Source organism: Delphinapterus leucas, chromosome 9 (assembly GCF_059928025.1).
Source record: "Delphinapterus leucas isolate spDelLeu-1000000601 "Yukka" chromosome 9, BTC_Dleu_Yukka2, whole genome shotgun sequence".
In the NCBI taxonomy this organism is placed as follows: Eukaryota; Metazoa; Chordata; class Mammalia; order Artiodactyla; family Monodontidae; genus Delphinapterus; species Delphinapterus leucas.
In genome coordinates this window covers 40,072,822-40,098,868 of record NC_143137.1, presented here as the reverse complement: position 1 = coordinate 40,098,868, position 26,047 = coordinate 40,072,822, and the positions used below count along the sequence as shown (strand labels likewise).

At 37.2% G+C, this 26,047-nt stretch overlaps 2 protein-coding genes across 10 annotated transcripts in view; one reads left to right on the top strand and one right to left on the bottom strand.

Annotated features, from left to right (window-relative positions):
* Positions 1-21,904, top strand: part of LOC111179490 (putative G protein-coupled receptor 141) — a 161,329-nt gene extending 139,425 nt beyond the window's left edge. For 2 of the 3 annotated variants that reach the window (XM_022583145.3, XM_089917016.1), the window contains 2 exons: positions 17,067-17,206; positions 19,122-21,904. In XM_022583145.3, coding sequence (XP_022438853.1) covers positions 19,136-20,047 — 912 coding nt within the window. In that variant the 5' untranslated portion in view covers positions 17,067-17,206; positions 19,122-19,135 and the 3' untranslated portion in view covers positions 20,048-21,904. Of the gene's footprint in view, positions 1-16,429; positions 17,207-19,121 lie in introns of those variants that run through there. The other variant, XM_089917017.1, reaches the window with a different exon arrangement.
* Positions 1-26,047, bottom strand: part of THAP5 (THAP domain containing 5) — a 196,289-nt gene that overhangs the window by 136,939 nt on the left and 33,303 nt on the right. For all 7 annotated transcript variants that reach the window (XR_016394207.1, XR_016394208.1, XM_089917014.1 and 4 more), the window contains exon 2: positions 9,990-10,124. Coding sequence is in view for 5 of the 7 variants with exons in the window: in XM_089917014.1 (XP_089773140.1) it covers positions 9,990-10,124 (135 nt within the window). In the remaining 2 variants the exon portion in view is untranslated. The remainder of the gene's footprint in view (positions 1-9,989; positions 10,125-26,047) is intronic.

The window sequence follows — 26,047 nt, the reverse complement described above, 5'->3', positions numbered from 1 at the left end:
CTCTTGGCCATTTCTTTGTTTCATCTGTGAGAATCTTTCTGAACATTCTTACAAGCTCACCAATTGGGTTTTTGGTACATCTATTATTCAGTAACAACTATAGCTGAATTTCTTTCACATCATTCTCTTCTCTTTGATGGTATTAATTACATTTAAATTTACTTTTTATCCTTTGTCCTCTTAGCAAACTAGCTAGTCTGTTAGTTCATTGGCCTGTGGAGTTTGATTTTTTTTTAATGTGGCATTTGCTTTCTTTAAATGTCCAGTGATTATTCCTGTCTTTTTATTGTTGATTTAATATATAAATGTCATCACTTGCTAACTGATGTACGTGAAGCACGCAATGTCCTCTCCAGCCTGAGTCTTCAATTTTTGTTAGTTGGGGGTGAATTCTCCTATGTGGTGTCAACTTGCACCAATCCTTATAATATTTAAACATGATCAGCATAATAGCCTGCTAACAGTATTAATCTTTTTGTCCTGCCTTCCTCCAATCCTTTCTCCATTCCGTTGCCCAAAGTAAGCTTTTGGAATTGAAATATTAAAATGTCATTTGATATTTTACAATTTGCATCTTTATAATTTTCAGTAGACAAGCTTCATCTACAGATATTCACCTATTTTTCTACTCATTTACCTAATATTCCTCGCACATCAGACTATCGGTAATTCCCTGAACATGCATCCATGCCTTTTCTCAGACTCCTGTCTTTACCTGGAGTGCTCTACCTCTTTCTGTCTGCATCTAGAACTTTAATGCATCCTTCAAGATCCAGCACCTGTTACAAATCTGTGCCCAAGCATTACTCCATTGCTGCTACATTTTGATGCCTTCACTCTCCACTGCATTAAATAAATTACTCCCCTTTCTGAATTCTTGTGGCATTTTCCTGTAGGTGTAGGTGTTGTTGTAAATAACTTATGTACCTCTTTCTCCCCTACTAGACAGAAGGAGATTTAAATGCAGGGAGGGATATGTTTTATTAATCTCAGAATATTAAGTACCTACTAGATGAAAGATACTTAAAATAATATGATTTCTTTATTGAACAAAGTGAGAAATCCCAAAGTAGATTATAGATGCACTTCTAGAAAGGAGAGGTGGTCCTGGGACCTGAAGTCTAGGCACTCATGAGGATATGGATTGCCTAATGCTATTTTGTAGGACTGTACAATTTTTTTTTAGGATTCTCAACTCGTAGACTGGCCTCTAATGTTGGTTCTATCATGGATTCCTTATAAAACAGCCACAGAAGCCACTTTATGTCTTACTTATGATATGGAGGTAGGCCTCAGGCCATGGGTAATGACCACTGGGGCCCAAGCAGGGTTGTGAGCAAAGCATGGGGAAGGGAACTGGTGAGACTCAAGGAAATAGCTCCTGCCAAGCCTCAGCAAAGCTGAAGAGTTCTCCTGTGTGGGTTGAGGTCAGAGCAGAACAATGAAGAAATTCTTCAGGGAAGATGGGGGAATCCTGGTGCTCCAGTGGCGGAGAGGCTGGATATAGAATTATAAAGGCTGGCGGGAGAGATTTATTATGTCATGCTAAGACATTTATACATCTCTGAGAGGCAATGGGAGAACAAGCGGGAGTTTTTAAGAACAGAAATAAAATCATTTAGGATATAATTTAGACCTCAGTCTCCTGTGTCAAACTGTACATTTGGGGTCTATAGAGAGAAGAAACAACTTGTAGGTATGAAAAAAAAACATTCCAGGAATAGCAAGAAGGCCTGTAGGTCTGGTGCATCAGCTGAGGGTGGGGTGGGGAAAGAGCGGTCATGACAAAAAGTATGCTTTGAAATATAAGTTGGGGTCAGATTACAAATGGCTTATATGGTGTGTATGGTGTGTGGTGTGGTAAGCGTCAGACTTCATTCTTTTCACTAAAAGGAACAAAGAAAGCGTGGTTGTTTGTTTGTTTGTTCTTTGCCACTTGGCTTGTGGGAGCTTGAGGGATCTTATTTCCCCAACCAGGGATTGAACCCTGAGGGACCTGGGCCCTCAGCAATGAAATCTCAGAGTCCTAACCCCTGGACTACCAGGGAATTCCCCAAAAGTAGGAGAATGAGAGAAGGCAGAGGGAAACTGGGGTTTGAGGCCAGGCTTCTTGCTGTGCTTCAGGGGTCAATGACAGAGATAAAGAAGAGCTCGCTGCCCAAGGCAAGGTGGCTCACAGAGAGCCAGGGAGGCAGCCCTGCTCCTTAGGAGAGGGTGCCCTGGGCCCACAGTTTATTCTAAAATCGCGACATCAGTTACTGAATCCGATCCAAACGCAGCCCTTTCAGGGATATGTTTAATAAGGTAAAGGTGGTTTTTAACCATTATTTCACACATTCAGTTAAAAATTCATGCCTAATATAAAAAAACACTCAGTTAGTTCTGAAAGAAATTCAACATTAAAAACAGATACACAAATGACTAAAATAAAGAATTAAAATGGGAATTAATGAAGCAATGAAAGAAGGAATGAGACACTTAGGTGAAGCATTTTGAGACAGCAGCTGAGAATGTATAAGGGGGCCAAAGAGGGCTCCTGAAAGAAAAGGAATTTGAGTTTCGACCTCAGGAGTGTGCAGAAGGGAATGAATAGGGTATAATACTTTGGGAAGGGGAAACACAATAAGATATTTGGGTGACATATCTAAGTAACATCAGCAATAAATACTATAGATGCTGTTTTTAAAGAATTCCCTGTGCACAAGACTCTTAGATAGCCTCATCCACCAGAAAGCAGACAGCAAAAGAAAGTTCCTGTTCCTGTGCGAAAAAAACCACATTCACAGAAAGACAGACAAGAAGAAAAGGCAGAGGGCTATGTACCAGATGAAGGAACAAGATAAAACCCCAGAAAAACAACTAAATGAAGTGGCAATAGGCAACCTTCCAGAAAAAGAATTCAGAATAATGATAGTGAAGATGATGCAGGACCTCAGAAAAAGAATGGAGGCAAAGATCGAGAAGATGCAAGAAATGTTTAACAAAGATCTAGAAGAATTAAAAACAAAGAAACAGAGATGAACAATACAATAACTGAAATGAAAACTACACTAGAAGGAATCAATAGCAGAATAACTGAGGGAGAAGAAAGGATAAGTGACCTGGAAGACAGAATGGGTGGAATTCACTGCTGTGGAACAGAATAAAGAAAAAAGAATGAAAAGAAATGAAGACAGCCTAAGAGACCTCTGGGACAACATTAAACACAAAACATTTGCATTATAGGGGTCCCAGAAGGAGAAGAAAGAAAGGACTTGACAAAATATTTGAAGAGACTATAGTCGAAAACTTCCCTAACATGGGAAAGGAAATAGCCACCCAAGTCCAGGAAGCGCAGAGAGTCGCATACAGGATAAACCCAAGGAGAAACACGCCGAGACACACAGTAATCAAACTGGCAAAATTTAAAGACAAAGAAAAGTTATTGAAAGCAGTAAGGGAAAAACAACAAATAACATACAAAGGAACTTCCATAAGCTGCTTTCTCAGCAGAAACTCTACAAGCCAGAAGGGAGTGGCATGATATACTTAAAGTGATGAAAGGGAAGAACCTATGATGAACATTACTCTACCCGGCAAGGATCTCATTCAGATTCGATGGAGAAATCAAAAGCTTTACAGACAAGCAAAAGCTAAGAGAATTCAGCACCACCAAACCAGCTCTACAGCAAATGCTAAAGGAACTTCTCTAAGTGGGAAACACAAGAGAAGAAAAGGACTTACAAAAACAAGCCCAAAACAATTAAGAAGATGTCATAGGAACACACATAACAATAATTACCTTAAACGAGAATGGATTAAATGCCCCAACCAAAAGACACAGACTTGCTGAATGGATACAAAAACAAAACCCATATATATGCTGTCTACAAGAGACCCACTTCAGACCTAGGGACACATTCAGACTGAAAGTGGGGATGGAAAAAGATATTCCGTGCAAATGCAAATTAAAAGAAAGCTGGAGTAGCAATACTCATATCAGATAAAATAGACTTTAAAATAAAGAATGTTACAAGAGACAAGGAAGGACACTACATAATGATCAAGGGATCAAGCCAAGAAGAAGATATAACAATTATAAATATATATGCACCCAACATAGGAGCACCTCAATACATAAGGCAACTGCTAACAGCTATAAAAGAAGAAATCGACAGTAACACAAAAACAGTGGGGGACTTTAACACCTCACTTACACCAATGGACAGATCATCTAAAATGAAAATAAATAAGGAAACAGAAGCTTTAAATGACACAATAGACCAGATAGATTTAATTGATATTTATAGGACATTCCATTCAAAAATAGTAGATTACACTTTCTTCTCAAGTGTGCACAGAACATTCCCCAGGATAGATCACATCTTGGGTCACAAATCAAGCCTTAGTAAATTTAAGAAAATTGAATTCATATCAAGCATCTTTTCTGACCACAACGCTATGAGATTAGAAATGAATTACAGGGAAAATAACGTAAAAAACACAAACATATGGAGGCTAAACAATACATTACTAAATAACCAAGAGATCACTGAAGAAATCACAGAGGAAATCAAAAAATACCTAGAAACAAATGACAATAAAAACACGATGATCCAAAACCTCTGGGATTCAGCAAAAGCAGTTCTAAGAGGCAAGTTTAAAACTATACAAGCCTACCTCAAAAAACAAGAAAAATCTCAAGTGAACAATCTAACCTTACACCTAAAGGAACTAGAGAAAGAAGAACAAATAAAACCCAAAGTTAGCAGAAGGAAAGAAGTCAAAAAGATCAGAGCAGAAATAAATGAAATAGAAACAAAGAAAGCAATAGCAAAGATCAATAAAACTGAAAGCTGGTTCTTTGAGAAGATAAACAAAACTGATAAACCATTAGCCAGACTCACCAAGGAAAAGAGGGAGAGGACTCAAATCAATAAAATTAGAAATGAAAGAGGAGAAGTTACAACAGACACCGCAGAAATACAAAGCATCCTAAGAGACTACTATAAGTGACTCTATGCCAATAAAATGGACAACCTGGAAGAAATTGACAAATTCTTAGAAAGGTATAACGTTCCAAGGCTGAACCAGGAAGAAACAGAAAATATGAACAGACCAATCACAAGTAATGAAATTGAAACTGTGATTAAAAATCTTCCAACAAACAAAAAGTCCAGGACCAGATGCCTTCACAGGTGAATTCTACCACATATTTAGAGAAGAGCTAACACCCACCCGTCTCAAACTCTTCAAAAAAACTGCAGAGGAAGGAACACTCCCAAACTCATTCTATGAGGCCACCATCATCCTGATACCAAAACCAGACAAAGATACTACAAATAAGGAAAATTACAGACCAATATCACTGATGAACATAGATGCAAAAAACCTCAACAAAATACTAGCAAACAGAATGCAACAACACATTAAAAGGATCATACACCACGATCAGGTGGGATTTATCCCAGGGATGCAAGGATTCCTCAATATATGCAAATCAATCAATGTGATACACCATATTAACAAATTGAAGAATAAAAACCATATGGTCATCTCAACAGATGCAGAAAAAGGTTTTGACAAAATTCAACACCCATTTATGATAAAAACTCTCCAGGAAGTGGGCACAGTGGGAACCTACCTCAACATAATAAAGGCCATATATGACAAACCCACAGCAAACATCATTCTCAATGGTGAAAAACTGAAAGCATTTCCTCTAAGAACAGGAACAAGACAAGGATGTCCACTCTCACCACTATTATTCAACTTAGTTTTGGAAGTCCTAGCCATGGCAATCAGAGAAGAAGAGGAAATAAAAGGAATACAAATTGGAAAAGAAGAAGGAAAACTGTCACTGTTTGCAGATGACATGATACTATACATAGAGAATCCTAAAGATGCCACCAGAAAACTACTTGAGCTAATCAATGAATTTGGTAAAGTTTCAGGATAAAAATTAATGCACAGAAATCTCTTGCATTCCTATACACTAATGATGAAAAATCTGAAAGAGAAATTAAGGAAACACTCCCATTTACCATTGCAACAAAAAGAATAAAATACCTAGGAATAAACCTACCTAGGGAGACAAAAGACCTGTATGCAGAAAAGTATAAGACACTGAAGAAAGAAATTAAAGATGATACCAACAGATGGAGAGATATACCATGCTCTTGGATTGGAAGAATCAATATTGTGAAAATGACTATACTACCCAAAGCAATCTACAGATTCAGTGCAATCCCTGTCAAATTACCAATGGCATTTTTTACCGAATTAGAACAAAAAATGTTAAAATTTGTATGGAGACACAAAAGACCCTGAAGAGCCAAAGCAGTCTTGAGGGAGAAAAACGGAGGGGGAGGAATCAGACTCCCAGACTTCAAATTATACTATAAAGCTACAGTAATCAAGACAATATGGTACTGGCACAAAAACAGAAACATAGATCAATGGAACAAGATAGAAAGCCCAGAGATAAACCCACACACCTATGGTCAACTAATCTATGACAAAGGAGGCAAGGATATACAATGGAGAAAAGACAGTCTCTTCAATAAGTGGTGCTGGGAAAACTGGACAGCTACATGTAAAAGAATGAAATTAGAACACTCCCTAACAGCAAACACAAAAATAAACTCAAAATGGATTCGAGACCTAAATGTAAGACCGGACACTATAAAACTGTTAGAGGAAAACATAGGAAGAACACTCTTTGACATTAATCACAGCAAGCTATTTTTTGATCCACCTTCTAGAGTAATGGAAATAAAAACAAAAATAAACAAATGGGACCTAATGAAACTTCAAAGCTTTTGCACAGCAAAGGAAACCATAAACAAGACGAAAAGACAACCCTCAGAATGGGAGAAAATATTTGCAAATGAATCATCAAAGGATTAATCTGCAAAATATATAAACAGCTCATGCAGCTCAATATTAAAGAAACAAACAACCCAATCCAAAAATGGGCAGAAGACCTAAATAGGCATTTCTCCAAAGAAGACATACAGATGGCCAAGAAGCACATGAAAAGCTGCTCAACATCCCTAATTATTAGAGAAATGCAAATCAAAACTACAATGAGGTATCACCTCACACCAGTTAGAATGGGCATCATCAGAAAATCTACAAACAACAAATGCTAGAGAGGGTGTGGAGAAAAGGGAACCCTCTTGCACTGCTGGTGGGAATGTAAATTGATACAGCCACTATGGAGAGCAGTATGGAGGTTCCTTAAAAAACTAAAAACAGAATTAACATATGACCCAGCAATCCCAGTACTGGGCATATACCCAGAGAAAACCATAATTCAAAAAGACACATGCACCCCAATGTTCATTGCAGCACTATTTACAATAGCCAGGTCATGGAAGCAACCTAAATGCCCATTGACAGACGAATGGATAAAGAAGATGTGGTACATATATACAATGGAATATTACTCAGCCATAAAAAGGAACGAAATTGGGTCATTTGCAGAGACGTGGATGGATCTAGAGACTGTCATACAGAGTGAAGTAAATCAGAAAGAGAAAAACAAATATCGTACATTAACGCATTTATGTGGAACCTAGAAAAATGGTACAGATGAACCAGCTTGCAGGGCAGAAAGTGAGACACAGATGTAGAGAACAAACGTATGGACACCAAGTGGGGAAAGCAGCGGGGGGTGGTGGGGTGGTGGGATGAATTGGGCTATTGGGATTGACATGTATACACTGATGTGTATAAAATTGATGACTAATAAGAACCTGTATAAAAAAAAAAAATAAAATTTAAAAATTAAACTAAATAAATAAATAAAATAAAAAATTCCCTGGCTCCTTGTATTCATAATGGATCAGCTCCCTGGAAGCAGAAACTATAGCCCTTACTTTCAGGTCTTACAGAGGTCAGCTGCACTCTTTTGCAAAAAGTTCATATTATAGTAGACAATCAAGTGGGTAAATAAATATATTTGTATTATTTCCAGGTAGAAAGACTTTGATGCCAGGAAGATATTAGTCAGCTCAAGGCCTGCAAGTGATGACAGTATGGCTGGCTGGGAACCTTAGAGCCTGTCTTCCTCTTCTTCCTTCTTCTTCTCCCCCTCTTCCTCCTTCTCCTTATTCTTTTCTTTTTTCCTCTCCCTTCTCTAGCTTTCCATCCCCCTTTTTCTTGATTTCTCTCTTTTTCTTTCACTAACTCATTCAATCACTACAGATACACTGGCCACTTACCATGCAGTAAATATTGGGCTAGTGCTCACATTATTTTTTTCTACAAAAATTGGGTGTGAGGTGGAGTCTTTAAATAATAATAACTAGTGTGTCTCAAACATTCGATCCAGGTGTCTTCCAAGTTTCAGGCTTTTTCCTCTTCAAAATGTCTGTCCCAAAGCACAGGGCAAATTTCCAAACCTGAGCCTGAATATTAAAAAATCCAAACACATAGCATCTAAACTTGACATCCAGGGGAAGAAAGAGAACTTCTCGTTTAATAAGAGAGTATATATTATCTGCAAGTGTTTACTGAACCTCACTTGTCAAGTTCTATATATAACACATGTCAAAGCCCTCAACTGAGCTTACCCTTGAGCGCTATGACTGTGGGTGGTGGCTCAATTGTTTCAGGTCCCCAGGTCCTGCCTGTGGTGTTTGTCTCCCAGGCCTGTCTGTCACACAGCTTACTGCTTCTCTCAGACATCCTCTCGGTTTATCCAGTGTAGGACTGTTCTCATTAGCAAGCTATTATTCTACAGTGATGCACTGGAAGCATTTCTGAATGGCATTTACTATTTTTGTGTGGTTCAAAGTTTTTGAAATTAAGGCATTTCTTTCCAAGATTTTTAAGCTTTGAAATTCCAATTTTGTGCAAAAACTTGAGCTATCCCCTATTCTTTGTGGGTGTCCAACTCTAACACATAAAGTAATAGGTTAGGAAACATTTAACCATCTAGGTTCAAACAAATCCGTTTACTTTGGTTGAACTGATGTTGCTATTGTCACTGAAGTAAACCACTGTATAAAGAAATTTGACAGTAAGAAAAATATGACATTGCTCACAATGTCCCTACACAGGTGGGAAAGTGACTGATAGTGTGGACATACACAGTCACGGCTACAAGCAAGTCATGTATGTAGGAGAATAAAGTGCTTCTCTGAGAAAGAATGAAGGAGAGGAGAAATAAAATTTTTATGCCAACTAGTTAAAAATTTCTATTAATCACTGGAGTCATATCCCACATGCAGAGGAATACTTCTTGGACACACATTTTTTTTCCGCCCCCCCGGGAAGAAATTGGGCCCAAATCCCTATCTGATCTCCTTTACTACCTATGACTCTCGAAAGCCTTTACTGCTTCATTGTCTTCTTCCTCTAGGCTCCATTCTAGTTCTGTTTGGCTTTCAAGAGCTGATGAGCCATCTTGGTGGAGGAGGACAATTGTGTGGAATGGAGCAGTCTTCAAGAGAACAAAAAAGAGAAAGTGCCATGTAGAAGGAGGCAAAGAGGAAGAGAGTTTTTAAAAAAGGAACACCCTCTAGGAAGAAAGACCCTTTTAACCTCTCTTTTCTCATTGTGTTACCTGGGCCACAGTGGAGATGGTTTCCTTGGGAGTGATGTGAGTGAGAGTGTGCCCCCTGCAGGCAGGCTGAGAGAGTGCACAGCACAGCTTAGCCAAAAGATAAGGCAGAATGCAGCAGCTGGGATTTAAGGCAGACCATCTGGGAGTCTGCACAATAACACTGATGAACATGTATGCAAAAATCCTTGACAAAATATTAATAAACCAAATTCAATGGCACATTAAAGAAAATCAAACATCATGACCAAGTGAAATTTATCCCTGTATGCAAGAATGGTTCAATATACATAAACCAATCAATGTGATACACCTCATTAACAGAATGAATGATAGAAGTCACACAATCATGTAAATAGATGCAGAAAAGGCATTTGATAAAATTCAACACCGTTTCATGATAAAAGCTCTCAAAAAATTATGTGTAGAGGGAACTTACCTCAACACAATAAATGCCATATGTGAAAAATCCATAGTTAACATCAGGATCAATGGTGAAATACTGAAATCTTTTCCTCTAAGATCTGGAACAAGGCAAGGATGCCCATTCTTGCTGTTTCTATTCACCACGGTACTGAAATTAAAAAGAAATTAAAACAGCAATTAAAAAGAAGTAAAAAGAGCAAGAAAAAGAAATAAAAAGCATCCAAATTGGAAAGAAAGAAGTAAAATTACGTCTATTTGCAGATAATGTTATCTAATATGTAGAAAACCTTAAAGACTCTACAAAAAAACCTGTTAGAACTAATCAATGAATTCATTAAAGTTGCACTATACAAAATCAACATACAAAAATCAGTTGCATTTCTAAAAGCTAACAATAAACTATCTGAAACAGAAGTTAAGGAAACAAACCCATTAACAATAGGAGAATAAAATAGAATAAAACACTCAGGAATAAACTTAACCAAGGAGGTAAAAGACTTGTACACTGAAAACTATAAAACACTGATGAAAGAAATTAAGACACAGAAATAAGTGGAAATACTCTGCATTCATGGATTGAAAGAATTAATATTGTTATAATTACTACTCATAGTAATCCATACTGGCATAAGTGATCTGCAGATTTAATATAATCCCTGTCAAAATCTCAATGACATTTTTTACAGAAAGAGAAAAAAATCCTAAAACTCATGTGGAACAACAAAAGACTCTTGAGTACCCAAGCAATTTTGAGCAAGAAGAACAAAGCTGGAGCCATCACATTTTCTGATTTCAAAACATATCACAAAGCTACCATAAAAAGCTGTAATACAAAATACATTACAAAGTAATACAAATTGTATGGCATTGGCATATAAACAGACACATAGACCAATGAAACAGAATAGAGAACCTAGAAATAAACTCATGCATATATGTCAACTGATCTTTGACAAGGATACACATGAGGAAAGGGTAGCCTCTTTAATAAATGGTCTTCAGAAAACTGGAGGGAAAAGAATGAAATTGGAGTCTCATCTTATACTACACACAAAAGTTAACTCAAAATGGATTAAAGACTTAATTGTAAAGCTTAAACCACAAAACTCCTAGAAGAAAACATAGGGGAAAAACCTCTTGACATTGGCCTTGGAAATGAATTCTTGGATGTGACATCAAAAGCATAGGCAACAAAAGCAAAAACAGACAAGTGTGATTATATTACACTAAAAAGCTTCTGCAGAGGAAAGGAGACCATCAGAAATATAGATCATTGGAACAGGATATAAAGCCCAGAGATAAACCCACGCACCTATGGTCAACTAATCTATGACAAAGGAGGCAAGGATATACAATGGAGAAAAGACAGTCTCTTCAATAAGTGGTGCTGGGAAAACTGGACAGCTACATGTAAAAAAATGAAATTACAACATTCCCTAACACCATACACAAAAATAAACTCAAAATGGATTCGAGACCTAAATGTAAGACTGGACACCATAAAACTCTTAGTGGAAAACATAGGAAGAACACTCTGTGACATAAATCACAGCAAGATCTTTTTTGATCCACCTTCTAGAGTAATGGAAATAAAAACAAAAATAAACAAATGGGACCTAATGAAACTTAAAAGCTTTTGCATAGCAAAGGAAACCATAAACAAGACGAAAGGACAACCCTCAGAATGGGAGAAAATATTTGCAAACAAATCAATGGACAAAGGATTAGTCTCCAAAATATATAAACAGCTCATGCAGCTCAATATTAAAAAAAACAAACAACCCAATCCAAAACGGGCAGATGACCTAAATAGACATTTCTCCAAAGAAGACATACAGATGGCCAAGAAGCACATGAAAAGCTGCTCAACATTCCTAATTATTAGAGAAATGCAAATCAAAACTACAATGAGTTATCACCTCATACCAGTTAGAATGGGCATCATCAGAAAATCTACAAACAACAAATGCTAGAGAGGGTGTGGAGAAAAGGGAACCCTCTTGCACTGTTGGTGGGAATGTAAACTGATACAGCCACTATTTACAATAGCCAGGTCATGGAAGCAACCTAAATGCCCATTGACAGACGAATGGATAAAGAAGATGTGGTACATATATACAATGGAATATTACTCAGCCATAAAAAAGAATGAAATTGGGTCATTTGCAGAGATGTGGATGGATCTAGAGACTGTCATACAGAGTGAAGTAAGTCAGAAAGAGAAAAACAAATATCGTGTATTAATGCATATATGTGGAACCTAGAAAAATGGTACAGATGAACCGGTTTGCAGGGCAGAAACTGAGACACAGATGTAGAGAACAAGTGTATGGACACCAAGGGGGGGAAATGGCAGTGGGGTGGTGGTGGGATGAACTGGGAGATTGGGGTTGACATATATACACTAATATGTATAAAATGGATAACTAATAAGAACCTGCTGAATGAAAAAAAAAATTCAAAAAAATATAATTAAAAAATTAGAAAAAAAAGAACATGGAGGGATATATTATGTTCAGTGATTAGAAGACATATTGAAAAGCTATTACTATCTGTCTGAAGTTATCGGTATCTACAATTTTAATGAAAATCCATTAAAAACACTAGACTTTTTAAAAGCAGATTCCAGAACATATATGGAAATGCAGAAGGTCAAGTATAGCTCAGGTGATCTTAAGGAAAAGAAAGCTAAAAAAATTGCACTACCTGCTATGAAAACTTACTATACTGCAATAGTGATTTAGACAGTGTGGTATTCACACATGTATAGATCAATAAACCAGTGGAACATACTGGAGACCTAAAAATGGGCTAAATTGACTCATATGTGGTCACCTGATTTATGACACAGTTTAGTGTGGGTGAGGATGGTATTTCCAATTCCATGTCAATTGGTTATCTATATGGGAAAAAATAATCATGGTCTCCTACCTTACTTTATATTTAAAAAAATCAATTCTAGATGAATGGTATATCTAAAAATTAAAAAAAGAAAGTTAAATAGAAGAAAACACAGTATACTATCTTTAATACTTTTGAGTAGGCAGATTCCTTAAAAGAACATGGAAGTGCTGACTGAAGGAAAATTTGACAAATTGGTAATACCAAAAATTAGATGCTCTGTTCATCAAAAGATACCAATTAAGGAATGAAAGGAAAGTGGAAAAAGATATTTACAATACATATCTAAAACAAAGGAGTAATATCTAGGCTACATAAAGAACTACTACTGACCAATAAGAAAAAGGCAGACAACCAAATAGAAATGTGAAAGACTTTCAAAAGGCACTTCACAAAACAGGATATGCAAGTGTCCAACAGATACCTATGAATGTGCTCATATTTACTATTCATTAGGTAAATGCAGATTAAAACCACAATGCAATACAACTATATCAACTACAATGGCAAAAACAAAAAGGACAGAAAATTCTGAATGTTCTCGAGGTTGTGGAACAACTGAAACTCTCATCTACTGTTAGTGGGAATTTATTTCAGAAACTGCAGTTTTCACTGAAACTGAACATATACATACCAAACAATCCATCAATTTCACATTTATGTAAATTCCCAACAGAAATGCTTATTTTCACAAAAGATATTTATAAGAATGTTCAGGGCTTCTCTGGTGGCGCAGTGGTTAAGAATCCGCCTGCCAGTGCAGGGGACATGGGTTCAATCCCTGGGCCGGGAAGATCCCACATGCCGAGGAGCAACTAAGCCCGTGTGCCACAACTACTGAGGCTGTGCTCTAAAGCCTGAGAGCTACAACTACTGAGCCCACGTGCTGCAACTACTGAAGCCCAGGCACCTAGAGCCCATGATCTGCAACAAGAGAAGCCACCACAGTGAGAAGCCTGCACACCACATCAAAGAGTAGCCTCCACTTGCCGCAACTAGAGAAAGCCCGAGCACAGCAACGAAGACCCAATGCAGCCAAAGATAAATAAATAAATTAATTTTAAAAAAAAGGATGTTCAGAGTAGCATTATTTTTTTTCATTTTTATTTTATATTGGAGTATAGTTGATTTACAATGGTGTGTTAGTTTTGGGTGCACAGCAAAGTGATTTAGTTATACATATACATATAGTTGCTCTTTTTTCAGATTCTTTTCCCATATAGGTTATTACAGAGTATTGAGTAGAAATCCCTGTGCTACAGAGTAGGTCTTTGTTGATTATCTATTTTTTATATAGTAGTGTGTATATGTTAATCCCAAACTTCTAATTTATCCTTTCCCCTTTGGTAACCATAAGTTTGTTTTCTAAGTCTGTGAGTCTGTTTCTGTTTTGTAAATAAGTTCGTTTTTTAGATTTCGCATATAAGTGAAATCATATGACATTTGTCTTTCTCTGTCTGACTTACTTCACTTAGTATGATAATCTCTAGGTCCATCCATGTTGCTGCAAATGGCATTAATTCACTCTTTTTTATGGCTGATAATATTCCATTGTATATATATACCACATCTTCTTTATCCATTCATCTGTCGATGAACATTTAGGTTACTTCCATGTCTTGGCTATTGTAAATAGTGCTGCAATGAACATTGGGGTGCATATGTCTTTTTGAAGTATGGTTTTCTCTGGATCTATGCCCAGGAGTGGGATTGCTGGGTCATATGGTAGTTCTATTTTTAGGGTTTTTAAAAATAAATTTATTTATTTATTTATTTTTGGCTGTATTGGGTCTTCGTTTCTGTGCGAGGGCTTTCTCTAGTTGTGGCGAGTGGGGGCCACTCTTCATCGCGGTGTGCGGGCCTCTCACTATCGCGGCCTCTCTTGTTGCAGAGCACAGGCTCCAGACGCACAGGCTCAGTAGCTGTGGTGCACGGGCTTAGTTGCTCCGTGGCATGTGGGATCTTCCCAGACCAGGGCTCGAACCCGTGTCCACTGCATTAGCAGGCAGATTCTCAACCACTGACCACCAGGGAAGCCCCTATTTTTAGTTTTTTAAAGAACCTCCATATTGTTCTCCATAGTGGCTGTACCAATTTACATTCCCACCAACAGTGTAGGAGGGTTCCCTTTTCTCCACACCCTCTCCAGTATTTAGTATGATTGTAGACTTTTTCATGATGGACATTCTGACTGGTGTGAGGTGATAGTTCATTGTAGCTTTGATTTGCATTTCTCTAATAATTAGTGATGCTGAGCATCTTTTCATGTGCTTTTTGGCCAACTGTATGTCTTCTTTGGAGAAATGTCTATTTAGATCTTCTGCCCATTTTTTGATTGGGTTGTTTGTCTTTTTGATATTGAGCTGCATGAGCTGTTTGTATATTTTGGAGATTAATCCCTTGTGGGTCACACTGTTTACAAATATTTTCTCCCATTCTGTGGGTTGTCTTTTTGTTTTGCTTATGGTTTATAGTGTTATTTATAATAGCCCTATAAGTGGAAATAACACTACTGTCCATCAACAATAGATTGGATAAATTGTGAAATAGTCATACAATGACACAATATACTAAATAAGATAAAACCATACACATGAATGAATCTTAAAGCATATTGTTGAGTGAATTAAACTAGATACACACAAAAAAACGACACTGAGTTTATATAAAATTCAAAGTAGACAAACCTACTATGTGGTTTTAGTTGTCAGGATAGTGATTACCTTCAGTGAGGGTATGTTTATTATGTTAAAATTCATTGAACTGTATACTCATATTAGGGCACTCTACTATAGGTATGTTAGTTTTCAATGATAATATTTACATTAATTTAAATAACTTCATTAGATTCTATGAATACAAAGGAAAACTGGATTCTTCCTTGCTCAGTCTTGTTTGGAAGGCAGAACTGAATTATGGTCTGTGTGATAAGTGCCATAATAGAGGTAAGCATGGTTGGTGTATTCCATGGGACAAAAGAGGAATGACATCCAATCTGAATTGAGAATGCATATTAGGAAAGGCTTCCTGGGAGAAATGATGCCTCAGTTGATTCTTAAAAGATCATAGGAATTAACCGGGTATATCAGGGTTGTTAATTGCAGACAACAGAACCCACTTTAGCTGGTTTAAGCAGAAGGTGTTTATTAGAAGGTAACAGTTTACAGAATATAATGGAATGTCTGGGAACCAGGCTTGGCTGCTACAAAGACATGCTCCATGTAGAGAAAAATATTCAATACTACCATGGGATTAATAGCAGAAACATCACTAACTATTGCTTCCTGAAATCCATGATGTATAGTTCTGGAGACCTGTGCCATTGCTGTCCCAGAGCAACCAGACATTTCCATTACTGTCTTGCCAAATGATCTAAACTCTCTACACATTGATATCCTTCACTTTGCCTCCAAGTTTTGCAGTAGTGCAACAAACTGGCAGAAACTAGTTCACATACAACCACTATAACTGCAAAAAATCTGTACAGAAATTTTCTGGCAGACCAGAAAAGGTTAGAATGGATGTTGAATGAGCTAACTTATGGGATCTGCTGTAAACTAAGTAAAGGGAATAAGAAAATAAGAAATCCAAAAGGAAGGAAGAACAGGGACTTCCCTGGTGGTCCAGTGATTCCAGTGCAGGGGGCGCAGGTTTGATCCCTGGTTGGGGAAACTGGGATCCCACATGCCACATGGCACGGCCAAAAAAAAAAAAAAAGGAAAAGCAGCTTTTAAGATATACTAGCATACAGCTATGTGAGTAGAACCAAATTTCTTCATGGCCTCCCCCCTTCTTATGTTAAGATTTAGAAGCTTGGGCTTAGGAGATGCACACGTGCACACGTGCTTCTCCATGACTTACAGTAATGAGTGTGTGTGCGTGCATGTGTGCGTGTGTGTGTGTGTGTGTGAGAGAGAGAGAGACTTTGGAAAACTTGGCAAATGATATCCAGACTGGGGCTCAGTTTCTTCATTTGAAAATCAGTATAGTGATACATATACAATACACAGGACTGCTTTGAGGGTCAAATGAGACTATGTTCAGGCAAGCATCTCATGTAGTACCTGGTACATAGAAGAGATTTAACATGAGCTTCTTATATCTGAAAGAGAGAGACCATGGCAGTTGGTGATAAGGAAGGAGGACTTGAGATAGATGATATGCAACTGATCATATTTTCTTCTTTTAGAAGCTGGTCCTTCTAGGTAAATAGCTGAAAAAATGATGAGCAGAACTTATGGTGGCACGTTCATCCTTGATTCAGATCCGAACACAGTATAATTTCACATTTACCTGATGGAACTACTTTTCTACAGAGAAAAATAAAAGGCAAGTACAGAGATTACACATCACACAGAACCAGTATAACATGAGGCAAGTTTTAAGGTCGGCTGCAAGGAAATTCTATTCCATACCCAGGAAAGCAGAGGCTCTCTGGGGCCAGGTTATTATTATTTTTTAATTAGTCTTATTGAGGTATAAGTTCTATGCAAGAAAATTCACCAATTTTAAGTGTACAATTCAATGAGCTTTGACAAATAACTACAATTGTAACCAATACAATATAAAACATCCCATCATCCCATAAGTTACCCCATGCCCCTTTGAAGTTAATCCCTTCCCCTGCAACCTGGGCCCTGAGCTACACTGATCTGTCACATTAGTTGTGATTGTTTAGAAAAAGAAATCATTCGGCATGTAGTCTTTTGTGGCTGGCATCTTTTATTTAGTATGGTGTTCTCAACTTTATTATTGCCCTTCTAAAGAGCCTTTTTAGACCTATTTCCCTAATTATCTCTCTCCCTCTTATGAAATTTTAATGCCACAGATATACTGTTTGTCTGTTTATGTACTATATGTATATCTGTATTTTATACAGTAAAAGTAAGATTTTTCACACCTCCAGAACAAACGTTTGCCCCCTTGGGGGCAATATTACCCTATTGAGAATACATGATTTAGTATAATGCTTTTTCGATTCATCAGTATTTTATCAGTAGTTGGTTCATTTTTATTGCTAGGTAAGTTTGATTGTATGAAGAGATATTAAAAAAATGAATAAGAATAATTGCAAACATGTTACAAAGTGCATAATTATGAAGTGCATAATTCAACTACTGCTCTTCCTTAAATCTGAGCCTCAGTTTCCCTGGTATCAGTAAATAGACCTCTTATCACCCCGTTGTTCAAGTAAGAAATCTGAGAGTGACTAAGACACTTCCTCTCCCTTCATTTCCCAATATACAACTCATGTCAAATCCTGTCAATTTCATCTCTAGATTATTTCTTGAATCTGGTCTCAAGGGATCAGATTTTGCCACAACTCAGAACATTCTAAACATGCAAGAATTTTGATTTTTACCTTAGAAGAAATGGGAGGCCATTGAAGGAATTTAAATAAGAAAGTGAGGTGACCTGATTAAAGTAAAGATTAATAAGTATTTAGATTAATATGTCTTTATTATTTACTTTATTTATTAACTAGTAAATAATAAATTAGAATGTGGATAATAATTAGAAGGGACCAAGACTATATAGGGAAAGGATCTTTCAGGAGTCCAGAGGAAAAATGATAGTGGTTCTTTTATGAATTTAAAGGTGGAGGAATGGGAGAATTAGGAGACATGCTATATTGTTAGTGGGGCCCATGATAAAAACTTAGCCAAGGTCTCAGTTTTAGATGATAATATAACTGTGATGAGAAATTCAGATATACCCTCCTATTGCTTGCTGCTGCCTTGATTTAGCCAGTTTTTTAGCCAAACTCATCGGTATCCTAAAGGAATTAAGTATAAATATTCTTGGATCATTTGCTGATGAGCTGGAAGGAATTAGAGAATTATAATGATACACAAAAGAAAAAAATATTCCACATATTTAATGCACCCACTCATCTTTCTGTCCATCTTAAGATTTGTTTTCCCCCAGTGGTTGCTACAGTAATAGTGTCCATGTATCAGCTTCAAATGGTCTGCAATCAGTTTTATGCAAATAGTTTTTACTGTGTAGATATACAGACCTCTTGATGAGGTCTTTAACCATTAAAGGTCAAGAATCAATGACTTAACTGTGTTTTCAGTGTAGAGTACGCAGAAATGCATATGACAATAATCTTCATTCTTAAGGCACATAAAGCTTATGTCATGTAAACAGATACATGACAAAGTCACATTGCCAGTGCAATGTGAACAAAATATGAACAAAATTCTGGAAGTTAGTTACACTGGTGCTTTATCTCTTCCAGGTGACTCCTGAAGTATGGCTGACCACAATAGTTCCTCCTGCAATAACCCTATAAGGTCACCCCATTTAACCAGGCTCTACTTCATAGTGCTCTTTGGAGGGCTGGTGGGCATCATCTCCATTTTGTTCCTGCTGGTGAAAATGAACACCCGGTCTGTGACCACCACAGCAGTCATTAACCTGGTGGTGGTCCACAGTGTTTTTCTCCTGACAGTGCCTTTTCGCCTGACCTACCTCATCAAGCACACTTGGACATTTGGGTTGCCCTTCTGCAAATTCGTGAGCGCCATGCTGCACATCCACATGTACCTCACATTCCTGTTCTACGTTGTGATCCTAGCCATCAGGTACCTCATCTTCTTCAAGCACAAGGACAAAGTGGAATTCTACAGAAAACTGCATGCTGTGGCTGCCAGTACTGCCCTGTGGCTACTTGTGATTATCATTGTGGTGCCCCTGGTTGTTTCTCAGTATGGAATTCATGAGGGTTATGACAAATACCACTGTTTTAAATTCCACAAAGAACTTGCTTATGCATATGTGCAAGTCATCAACTATTTGATAGTCATTATTGTCATAGTTATTGCAGTGATTCTCTTGGTCCTCCAGAGCATCATCATTGTGTTGATGGCGCGGAAGCTACACCACTCCTTACTATCCCATCAGGAGTTCTGGGCCCAGTTGAAAAACCTGCTTTTTATAGGGGTCATTCTTATTTGCTTCCTTCCCTACCAGTTCTTTAGGATATATTACTTGTACACTGTGGCACATTCAAGTGACTGTAATGACAATGTTGCATTTTATAATGAAATCTTCTTGAGTGTAACAGCGATTAGCTGCTTTGATTTGCTGCTCTTTGTTCTTGGGGGAAGCCATTGGTTTAGGCAAAAGATAATTGACCTATGGAATTGCCTTTTGTGCCGTTAACCACAAAGTATAGTATTCAGAATTACTTCCTTAATATTGAGAGTGAAAACAGGAATGGTTATTTCATTACTTGATTAAAACCATGCCTTAATACAGCCAAATAAAAGGATTATAAAATGTCAGAGCCTTCATTTCAGCCCTTATTTAATTCCTACCATCTCTGAATGATACATATACAAAGACTAGTGATGTTCAATTTACCTGGTGTTGCAATACTGCATTATTTTCCAATATAAAATATCTACTTGGCCCATCCAGGTACCATGGTCTAATGGTTTCTGAGTTTTACTAGCTTATTTTAGTTTCCTCAGTTTGAAACATGGTCTTTTCTTAGGCTTTGGACTGGACTCAGCCCTCTAGTTCTTTTCATTCCACTTAACCTTGGGTAAATTAATCCTGATCATGGTCATTTCAAAGACACAAACTCTATTTGGCTAACCAGATGAGATGACTATTCAACTCACACCCTCACAAAAAACAGATAAGGGGAGAGAGTAGTAAAAAACTTTTTTAGATTACCATAACTTTGGTGGGAAGTCACTTATCTAGACATCAAGAGAAACAGATCTCTTTGTGGCCTTCTGCTATAATAATTTTCTAGATTTGTCCTTTGAAAGGTCTGGTTTAAGGACATGGGATCAACTCCCTCAATATCTCCAAAAATCATTTAAAAGCTTACTGAGTATATCTAAATAATGGTGAAACTGTAACTTAGACAATATTCCTGACCAATATGCTGCTAGGCATTAAAATGAGTTCCCAAGGGAAGTGATTTAATTTTCCCCCTTTCTGTTTTTTGGAGGATTTCTAGCTATCCTGGGCCACAATTTAGATTTCCCTTGCAGACAAAGTTATACTGAAATCTTAGAGTTCCCTCTCACCCTTAAAGTTGTGTCTTCAATTAATTAAAAACAATATTGTAAAAAAAAAAGAACTCTTGAGAAATATATAGGAAAACCATTAATTTAGGCTATGAGATTGGGCTGCTAAATTGAAACACAGGCTTATGGATTTTTTTGCCTTGTGCCCATATTTCTACTATTTCCCTCAAAGTTTCACAATCTTGAAACTTTCCAAAGAACTGATCCAGTTTCATATTTGAGCCTTCAGAACCTGAAGCAATTCATGGTAGGAAGAGAAGAACGGAATGAATTAAGGTAACTTTTTTCTTTCCCCAGCAAGATAAATGTTCAGGATTTAAAGATTTTTCTTTATTTGTTATACTCTATGAATCCACAAATTTATCAGATGAATAAGAAATACCCCTGGAGGTTTTATGACCACTAAAATTGCTGAGTCATAGAAATTAATTTTGAGGAAGAAAAAGCAACAACATACATACATGACTTATCCAAATCTTTTCCTGCTTTAAACTTTCACTTATTCATCTTTCTTTCTAAGTTATAGATATAGTTTTAAAATTTCTTATTTGTCTTCTTTTCCCACCTTTTCTTAGTTTTTTCCTTCTCATTTGACCCATAATATTTGTAAGAAAATTTCTAAGACCCAAAAAAGTTGTGAGAAAATTTGTTACACCCATAAAATGTGTAAGAAAATAATTATAGTAAAATATTTTAAAAATTAAAAAATTATTTATGAAAATTACATCATTTCTCTTCTTATATATCCATATCTTACTGTCATAATATCTGTTAGCTTGTAGATTGTGTTGCTCTTCCAGACTTTAAATTATGTTGAGGTCTGGCAATTATGCTTTTCTCTGTATTATCAGGTATTATAATAAAGGGCCTATTTTTGTGGACCTATAAGAAATACTATCCCAAATATAGAAATGCAATATATAAAATATCTTATTCATTAATATTTACAGAATAAACAAAACATTTCAATTTGCCAGTTTTTTGTCTCTATTTGCTTTACAAGTGAATCTCATGCAGGAGTGGGGGTGACACTGGCCTCTCAGGCCACTTTGGATATCACTATTATAAGAGAGTACCACTGGCATTTGATGGCTGGGGTCAGAGGCTAGACACCCTGCCTTGCACACAATTCAAAATTATCAGGTCTTGCTGTGTTTTTGAATGTTCTTCCAGACATTTGTGAATTGAAACATATGCTCATAATAATCAGAGCAGTTAGTTAGGTTTTATTCAGTTTTCATAAACACATAGTATTTTCTTGGTATGGTTTTAATTTTCTGAAATTTCCAGAAATGTAGCTACCATAGATATTGAGGAAAGATTTTACTCTGTTTTCCTCAGAACTTTAACAAGAATTCCTTTGGAAAATCACATTGTCAATGGCAATATCATCTGTGACATTAACAAACAACATAACACACCTGTAAACAATATTTGTAGTTGTAGTATTCAGGTTGATATTAGATATAGGTGCCAACATCAGACTGCCTCATTTTGTCTCCTTTTGTGATCGTGTCTGAGCATTTACACAGAAATACATATATTTTATTATAAATAACTTTCTCTTTCACTACTCATTTATATTACAGTTAGAACATTACATGTATGGAAGGGTTGTATTATCTATGAATTTTATTTTAGAATGGTAAAAATGTTGCCAAATATTTGCAATAAAAAATAAGGCATTGGGTCTGCAAGGATTGAGAACCTTTAAAAGGGAGAATTGCCAGTTATGACATTATGGACTGGAAAACGAGTCCTATATTTTGGGAATACTTAACCTCAGTGTGATTCAATTATAAATTATTTCTTTCATTACTGTAGTGAGTAGAAGAATAAATGCAACTTTTAGGAAAATACAAAAAGAATATGTATGTATTTTTCCTTTTTGATAAGACAAAGGTATTTATTTCCCTGAGCCTCACAACTCCCAGGTTGGCTATTAGTCAATATCTACCAGATTTTGAACCCACAGATAATGGCAATTTTTTTTTTTTAATGAAATGAGCTTTGTATGAAATGATTCAAGAAGTGCTGAAAATCCCCAAATCTTCCCAAATCCTTCTTAATGGGACTGCCATTAAAACTGCATTCCTAGGTTAATATGGCACGTCTTCTGAAGGACAGCAGCAGTCCAATCCCCTCCAGTCATTAGCTCTTGAGCATGAAGACAATGAGGTGAACCTTTGTAAAACTGCCATTTCTTAGATTTGGTAGATTTTGCTCACTTAACTTCTAATAAGATAAGGCATAGACCAAGGACTCTCATACCTATTGGCGCTGATAAGAACAAGGAAACTCTCCTTGTAATAGGGGCTGACTAAAACATTTTGAAAATAGTTGGTAACAAAAACCCTATGGTAAAGGGGCATGGTAATGGTGGATTTACTTGAATAATGCTCAGGATAATAAATCTCAGGAGGCCAAAGGGCATCGATAGGTATCAGAAACCAGGCATCAGCCAGGGAACCTGATTTTGGTCTTGGGCATGGCTGAGCCCTATTTCTGTGATAGAACGAGAATGCTAGGCATTTACCAAGACAAAACTCAGAAAAATGAGCAAGTTCTATTTCCTGAAGGGATACACACGTGGACTGGAACTTCCAGAGACAGGAGCTGGGCCCCAATGTCAAAATGTACCTGATGGAGCCTTCAATATGAGACATATTGTAAAAGCTATAGTAATCAAAACAGCATAATGTCAGCATAAAAACAGACACATAGGGCTTCCCTGGTGGCGCAGTGGTTGAGAGTCCGGCTGCCAATGCAGGGGACGCGGGTTCGTGCCCCAGTCCGGGAGGATCCCACATGCCGCAGAGTGGCTAGGCCCGTGAGCCGTGGCCGCTGAGCCTGCGCGTCCGGAGCCTGTGCTCCGCAGCGGGAGAGGCCACAACAGTGAGAGGCCCACGTACCGCAAAAAAACAAAAACAAACAAACAAAAAAACCAGACGCATAGATCAATGGAAGAGAATAAAGAGCCCCCAAATAAACAAATGCATAAAAATTAGTTTATGACTATGTGCCAAGAATATACAATGGGGAAAGAATAGTCTCCTCAATAAATGGTGCTGGGAAAACTGGACAATCACATGCAAAAGAATGAGTTGGGACCCCTATCTTGTACCATATGTAAAAACCAACACAAAATGAATTAAAAACAGATTCAAGATCTGAAACTGTAAAACTCCTAGAGGAAAATATAGGGAGCAAGATCCTTGACAGTTGTCTTGGCAAAGCTTTTTGGATTTGACACCAAAGGCAAAGGCAACAAAAGCAAAAATAAACAAGTGATACTTCATCAAAACATAAAAGCTTCTGTACCGAGAAGGAAACCAGCAACAAAATGAAAACTTACAGAATGGAGAAAATATTTGCAAATCATATATCTAATAAGTGGTTAAAATATACAAAGTACTCACACAGGTCAATAGCAGAACTCACCATGATTCAATTAAAAAATGAGCAGAGGAACTGAATAGACATTTTTCCCAAGGAGACATAAAAATGGCTATCAGGTCCACGAAAAAATTCTCAGCATCATTAATTATCAGGGAAATGCAACCAAAACCACAATGAAATATTAACCCACACCGTTAGAATGGCTATCATCAAAAAAATAATAACAAATGTTGTTAAGGATGTGGAGAAAATAGAACCTTGTGCACTGTCGATGGGAATGTAAAGTGGTACATCCACTATGGAAAACAGTATGAAGTTTCCTTCCAAATTAAAAATAGAACTACCATATTATGCAGAATCCAATTTCTGGATGTCAATAGCTAAAGAGGGGCTTCCCTGGCGATGCAGTGGTTGAGAGTCCACCTGCCGATGCAGGGGACACGGGTTGGTTTGTGCCCCGGTCCGGGAAGATCCCACGTGCCACGGAGCAGCTGGGCCTGTGAGCCATGTCCGCTGAGCCTGTGCGTCCGGAGGCCCGTGTACCGCAAAAAAAAAAAAAAAAAAAAAAAAAAAGCTAAAGAAATTGAAAACAAGATATCAAAGAGATATCTATGCTCCCATCTTTATTTCAGCATTGTTCAACAATAGCCAAGATATGAAACAACCTAAGTGTCCACCAACATATGAATGGATAAAGATGTATCATATATATATATATATATATATATAAAATTCCATATATGGTATGTGGAATCTAAAAAAAAAAAAAAAATCAGAGTTATAGTTGTAGAGAGTAGAAGGATAGTTACCAGGGGCTGGGATGGTGGGGGAATTGGAGAGATGTTGGTCAAAGGGTACACATTTATAGTTATGTGAGTATGAATAAGCTTAAAGACCCAATGTACAGGCATGATGACTATACTTATACTATACTGGGGACTTCCCTGGTAGTGCAGTGGGTAAGAATCTGCCTGTCAATGCAGGGTACACGGGTTCAAGCCCTGGTCCAGGAAGATTCTACATACCGCAGAGCAACTAAGCCCGTGCGCCACAACTACTGAGCCTGCGTTCTAGAGCCCACGGAGCCACAACTACTGAGCCCATGTGCCACAACTACTGAAGCCTGCGCGCTTAGAGCCTGTGCTCCGCAACAAGAAGCCACCACAATAAGAAGCCCGCGCACTGCAACAAAGAGTAGCCCCCGCTCGCCGCAACTAGAGAAAACCTGTGCACAGCAATGAAGACCCAACGCAGCCAAAAATAAATTAAACTAAAAAAAATATACTGTATTGAACCAAGGAAATATGCTGAGTATAAATTTCAGGTGCACTTGTCACAAACAAAACATGGTAACTATGTAAAGAAAGAATATATTAACTGACTTGACCGTAGTAATCATTTCACTATGTATATGTATTGGGTTGGCCATAAGGTTCATTTGTTTTTTTCCATAAGATGGTTCTAGTAGCTCTTAGTTGTCTTTTACTTCATTTGAAACATTTTTGCTAGATTATATGTGACAGCTGTCATATCTGTGTGCATTTAAAAAAAGACTTACTAAAATTGGTGAATTTTTGTGTAGGCATTTTAATATTGAAGATGGAAGAAAAAAAGCAACATTTTCAGCATATTATGCTTTATTATTTCAAGAAAGGTAAAAACACAACTGAAACGTAAAAAAAAGATTTGTGCAGTGTACGGAAAAAGTGCTGTGACTGAT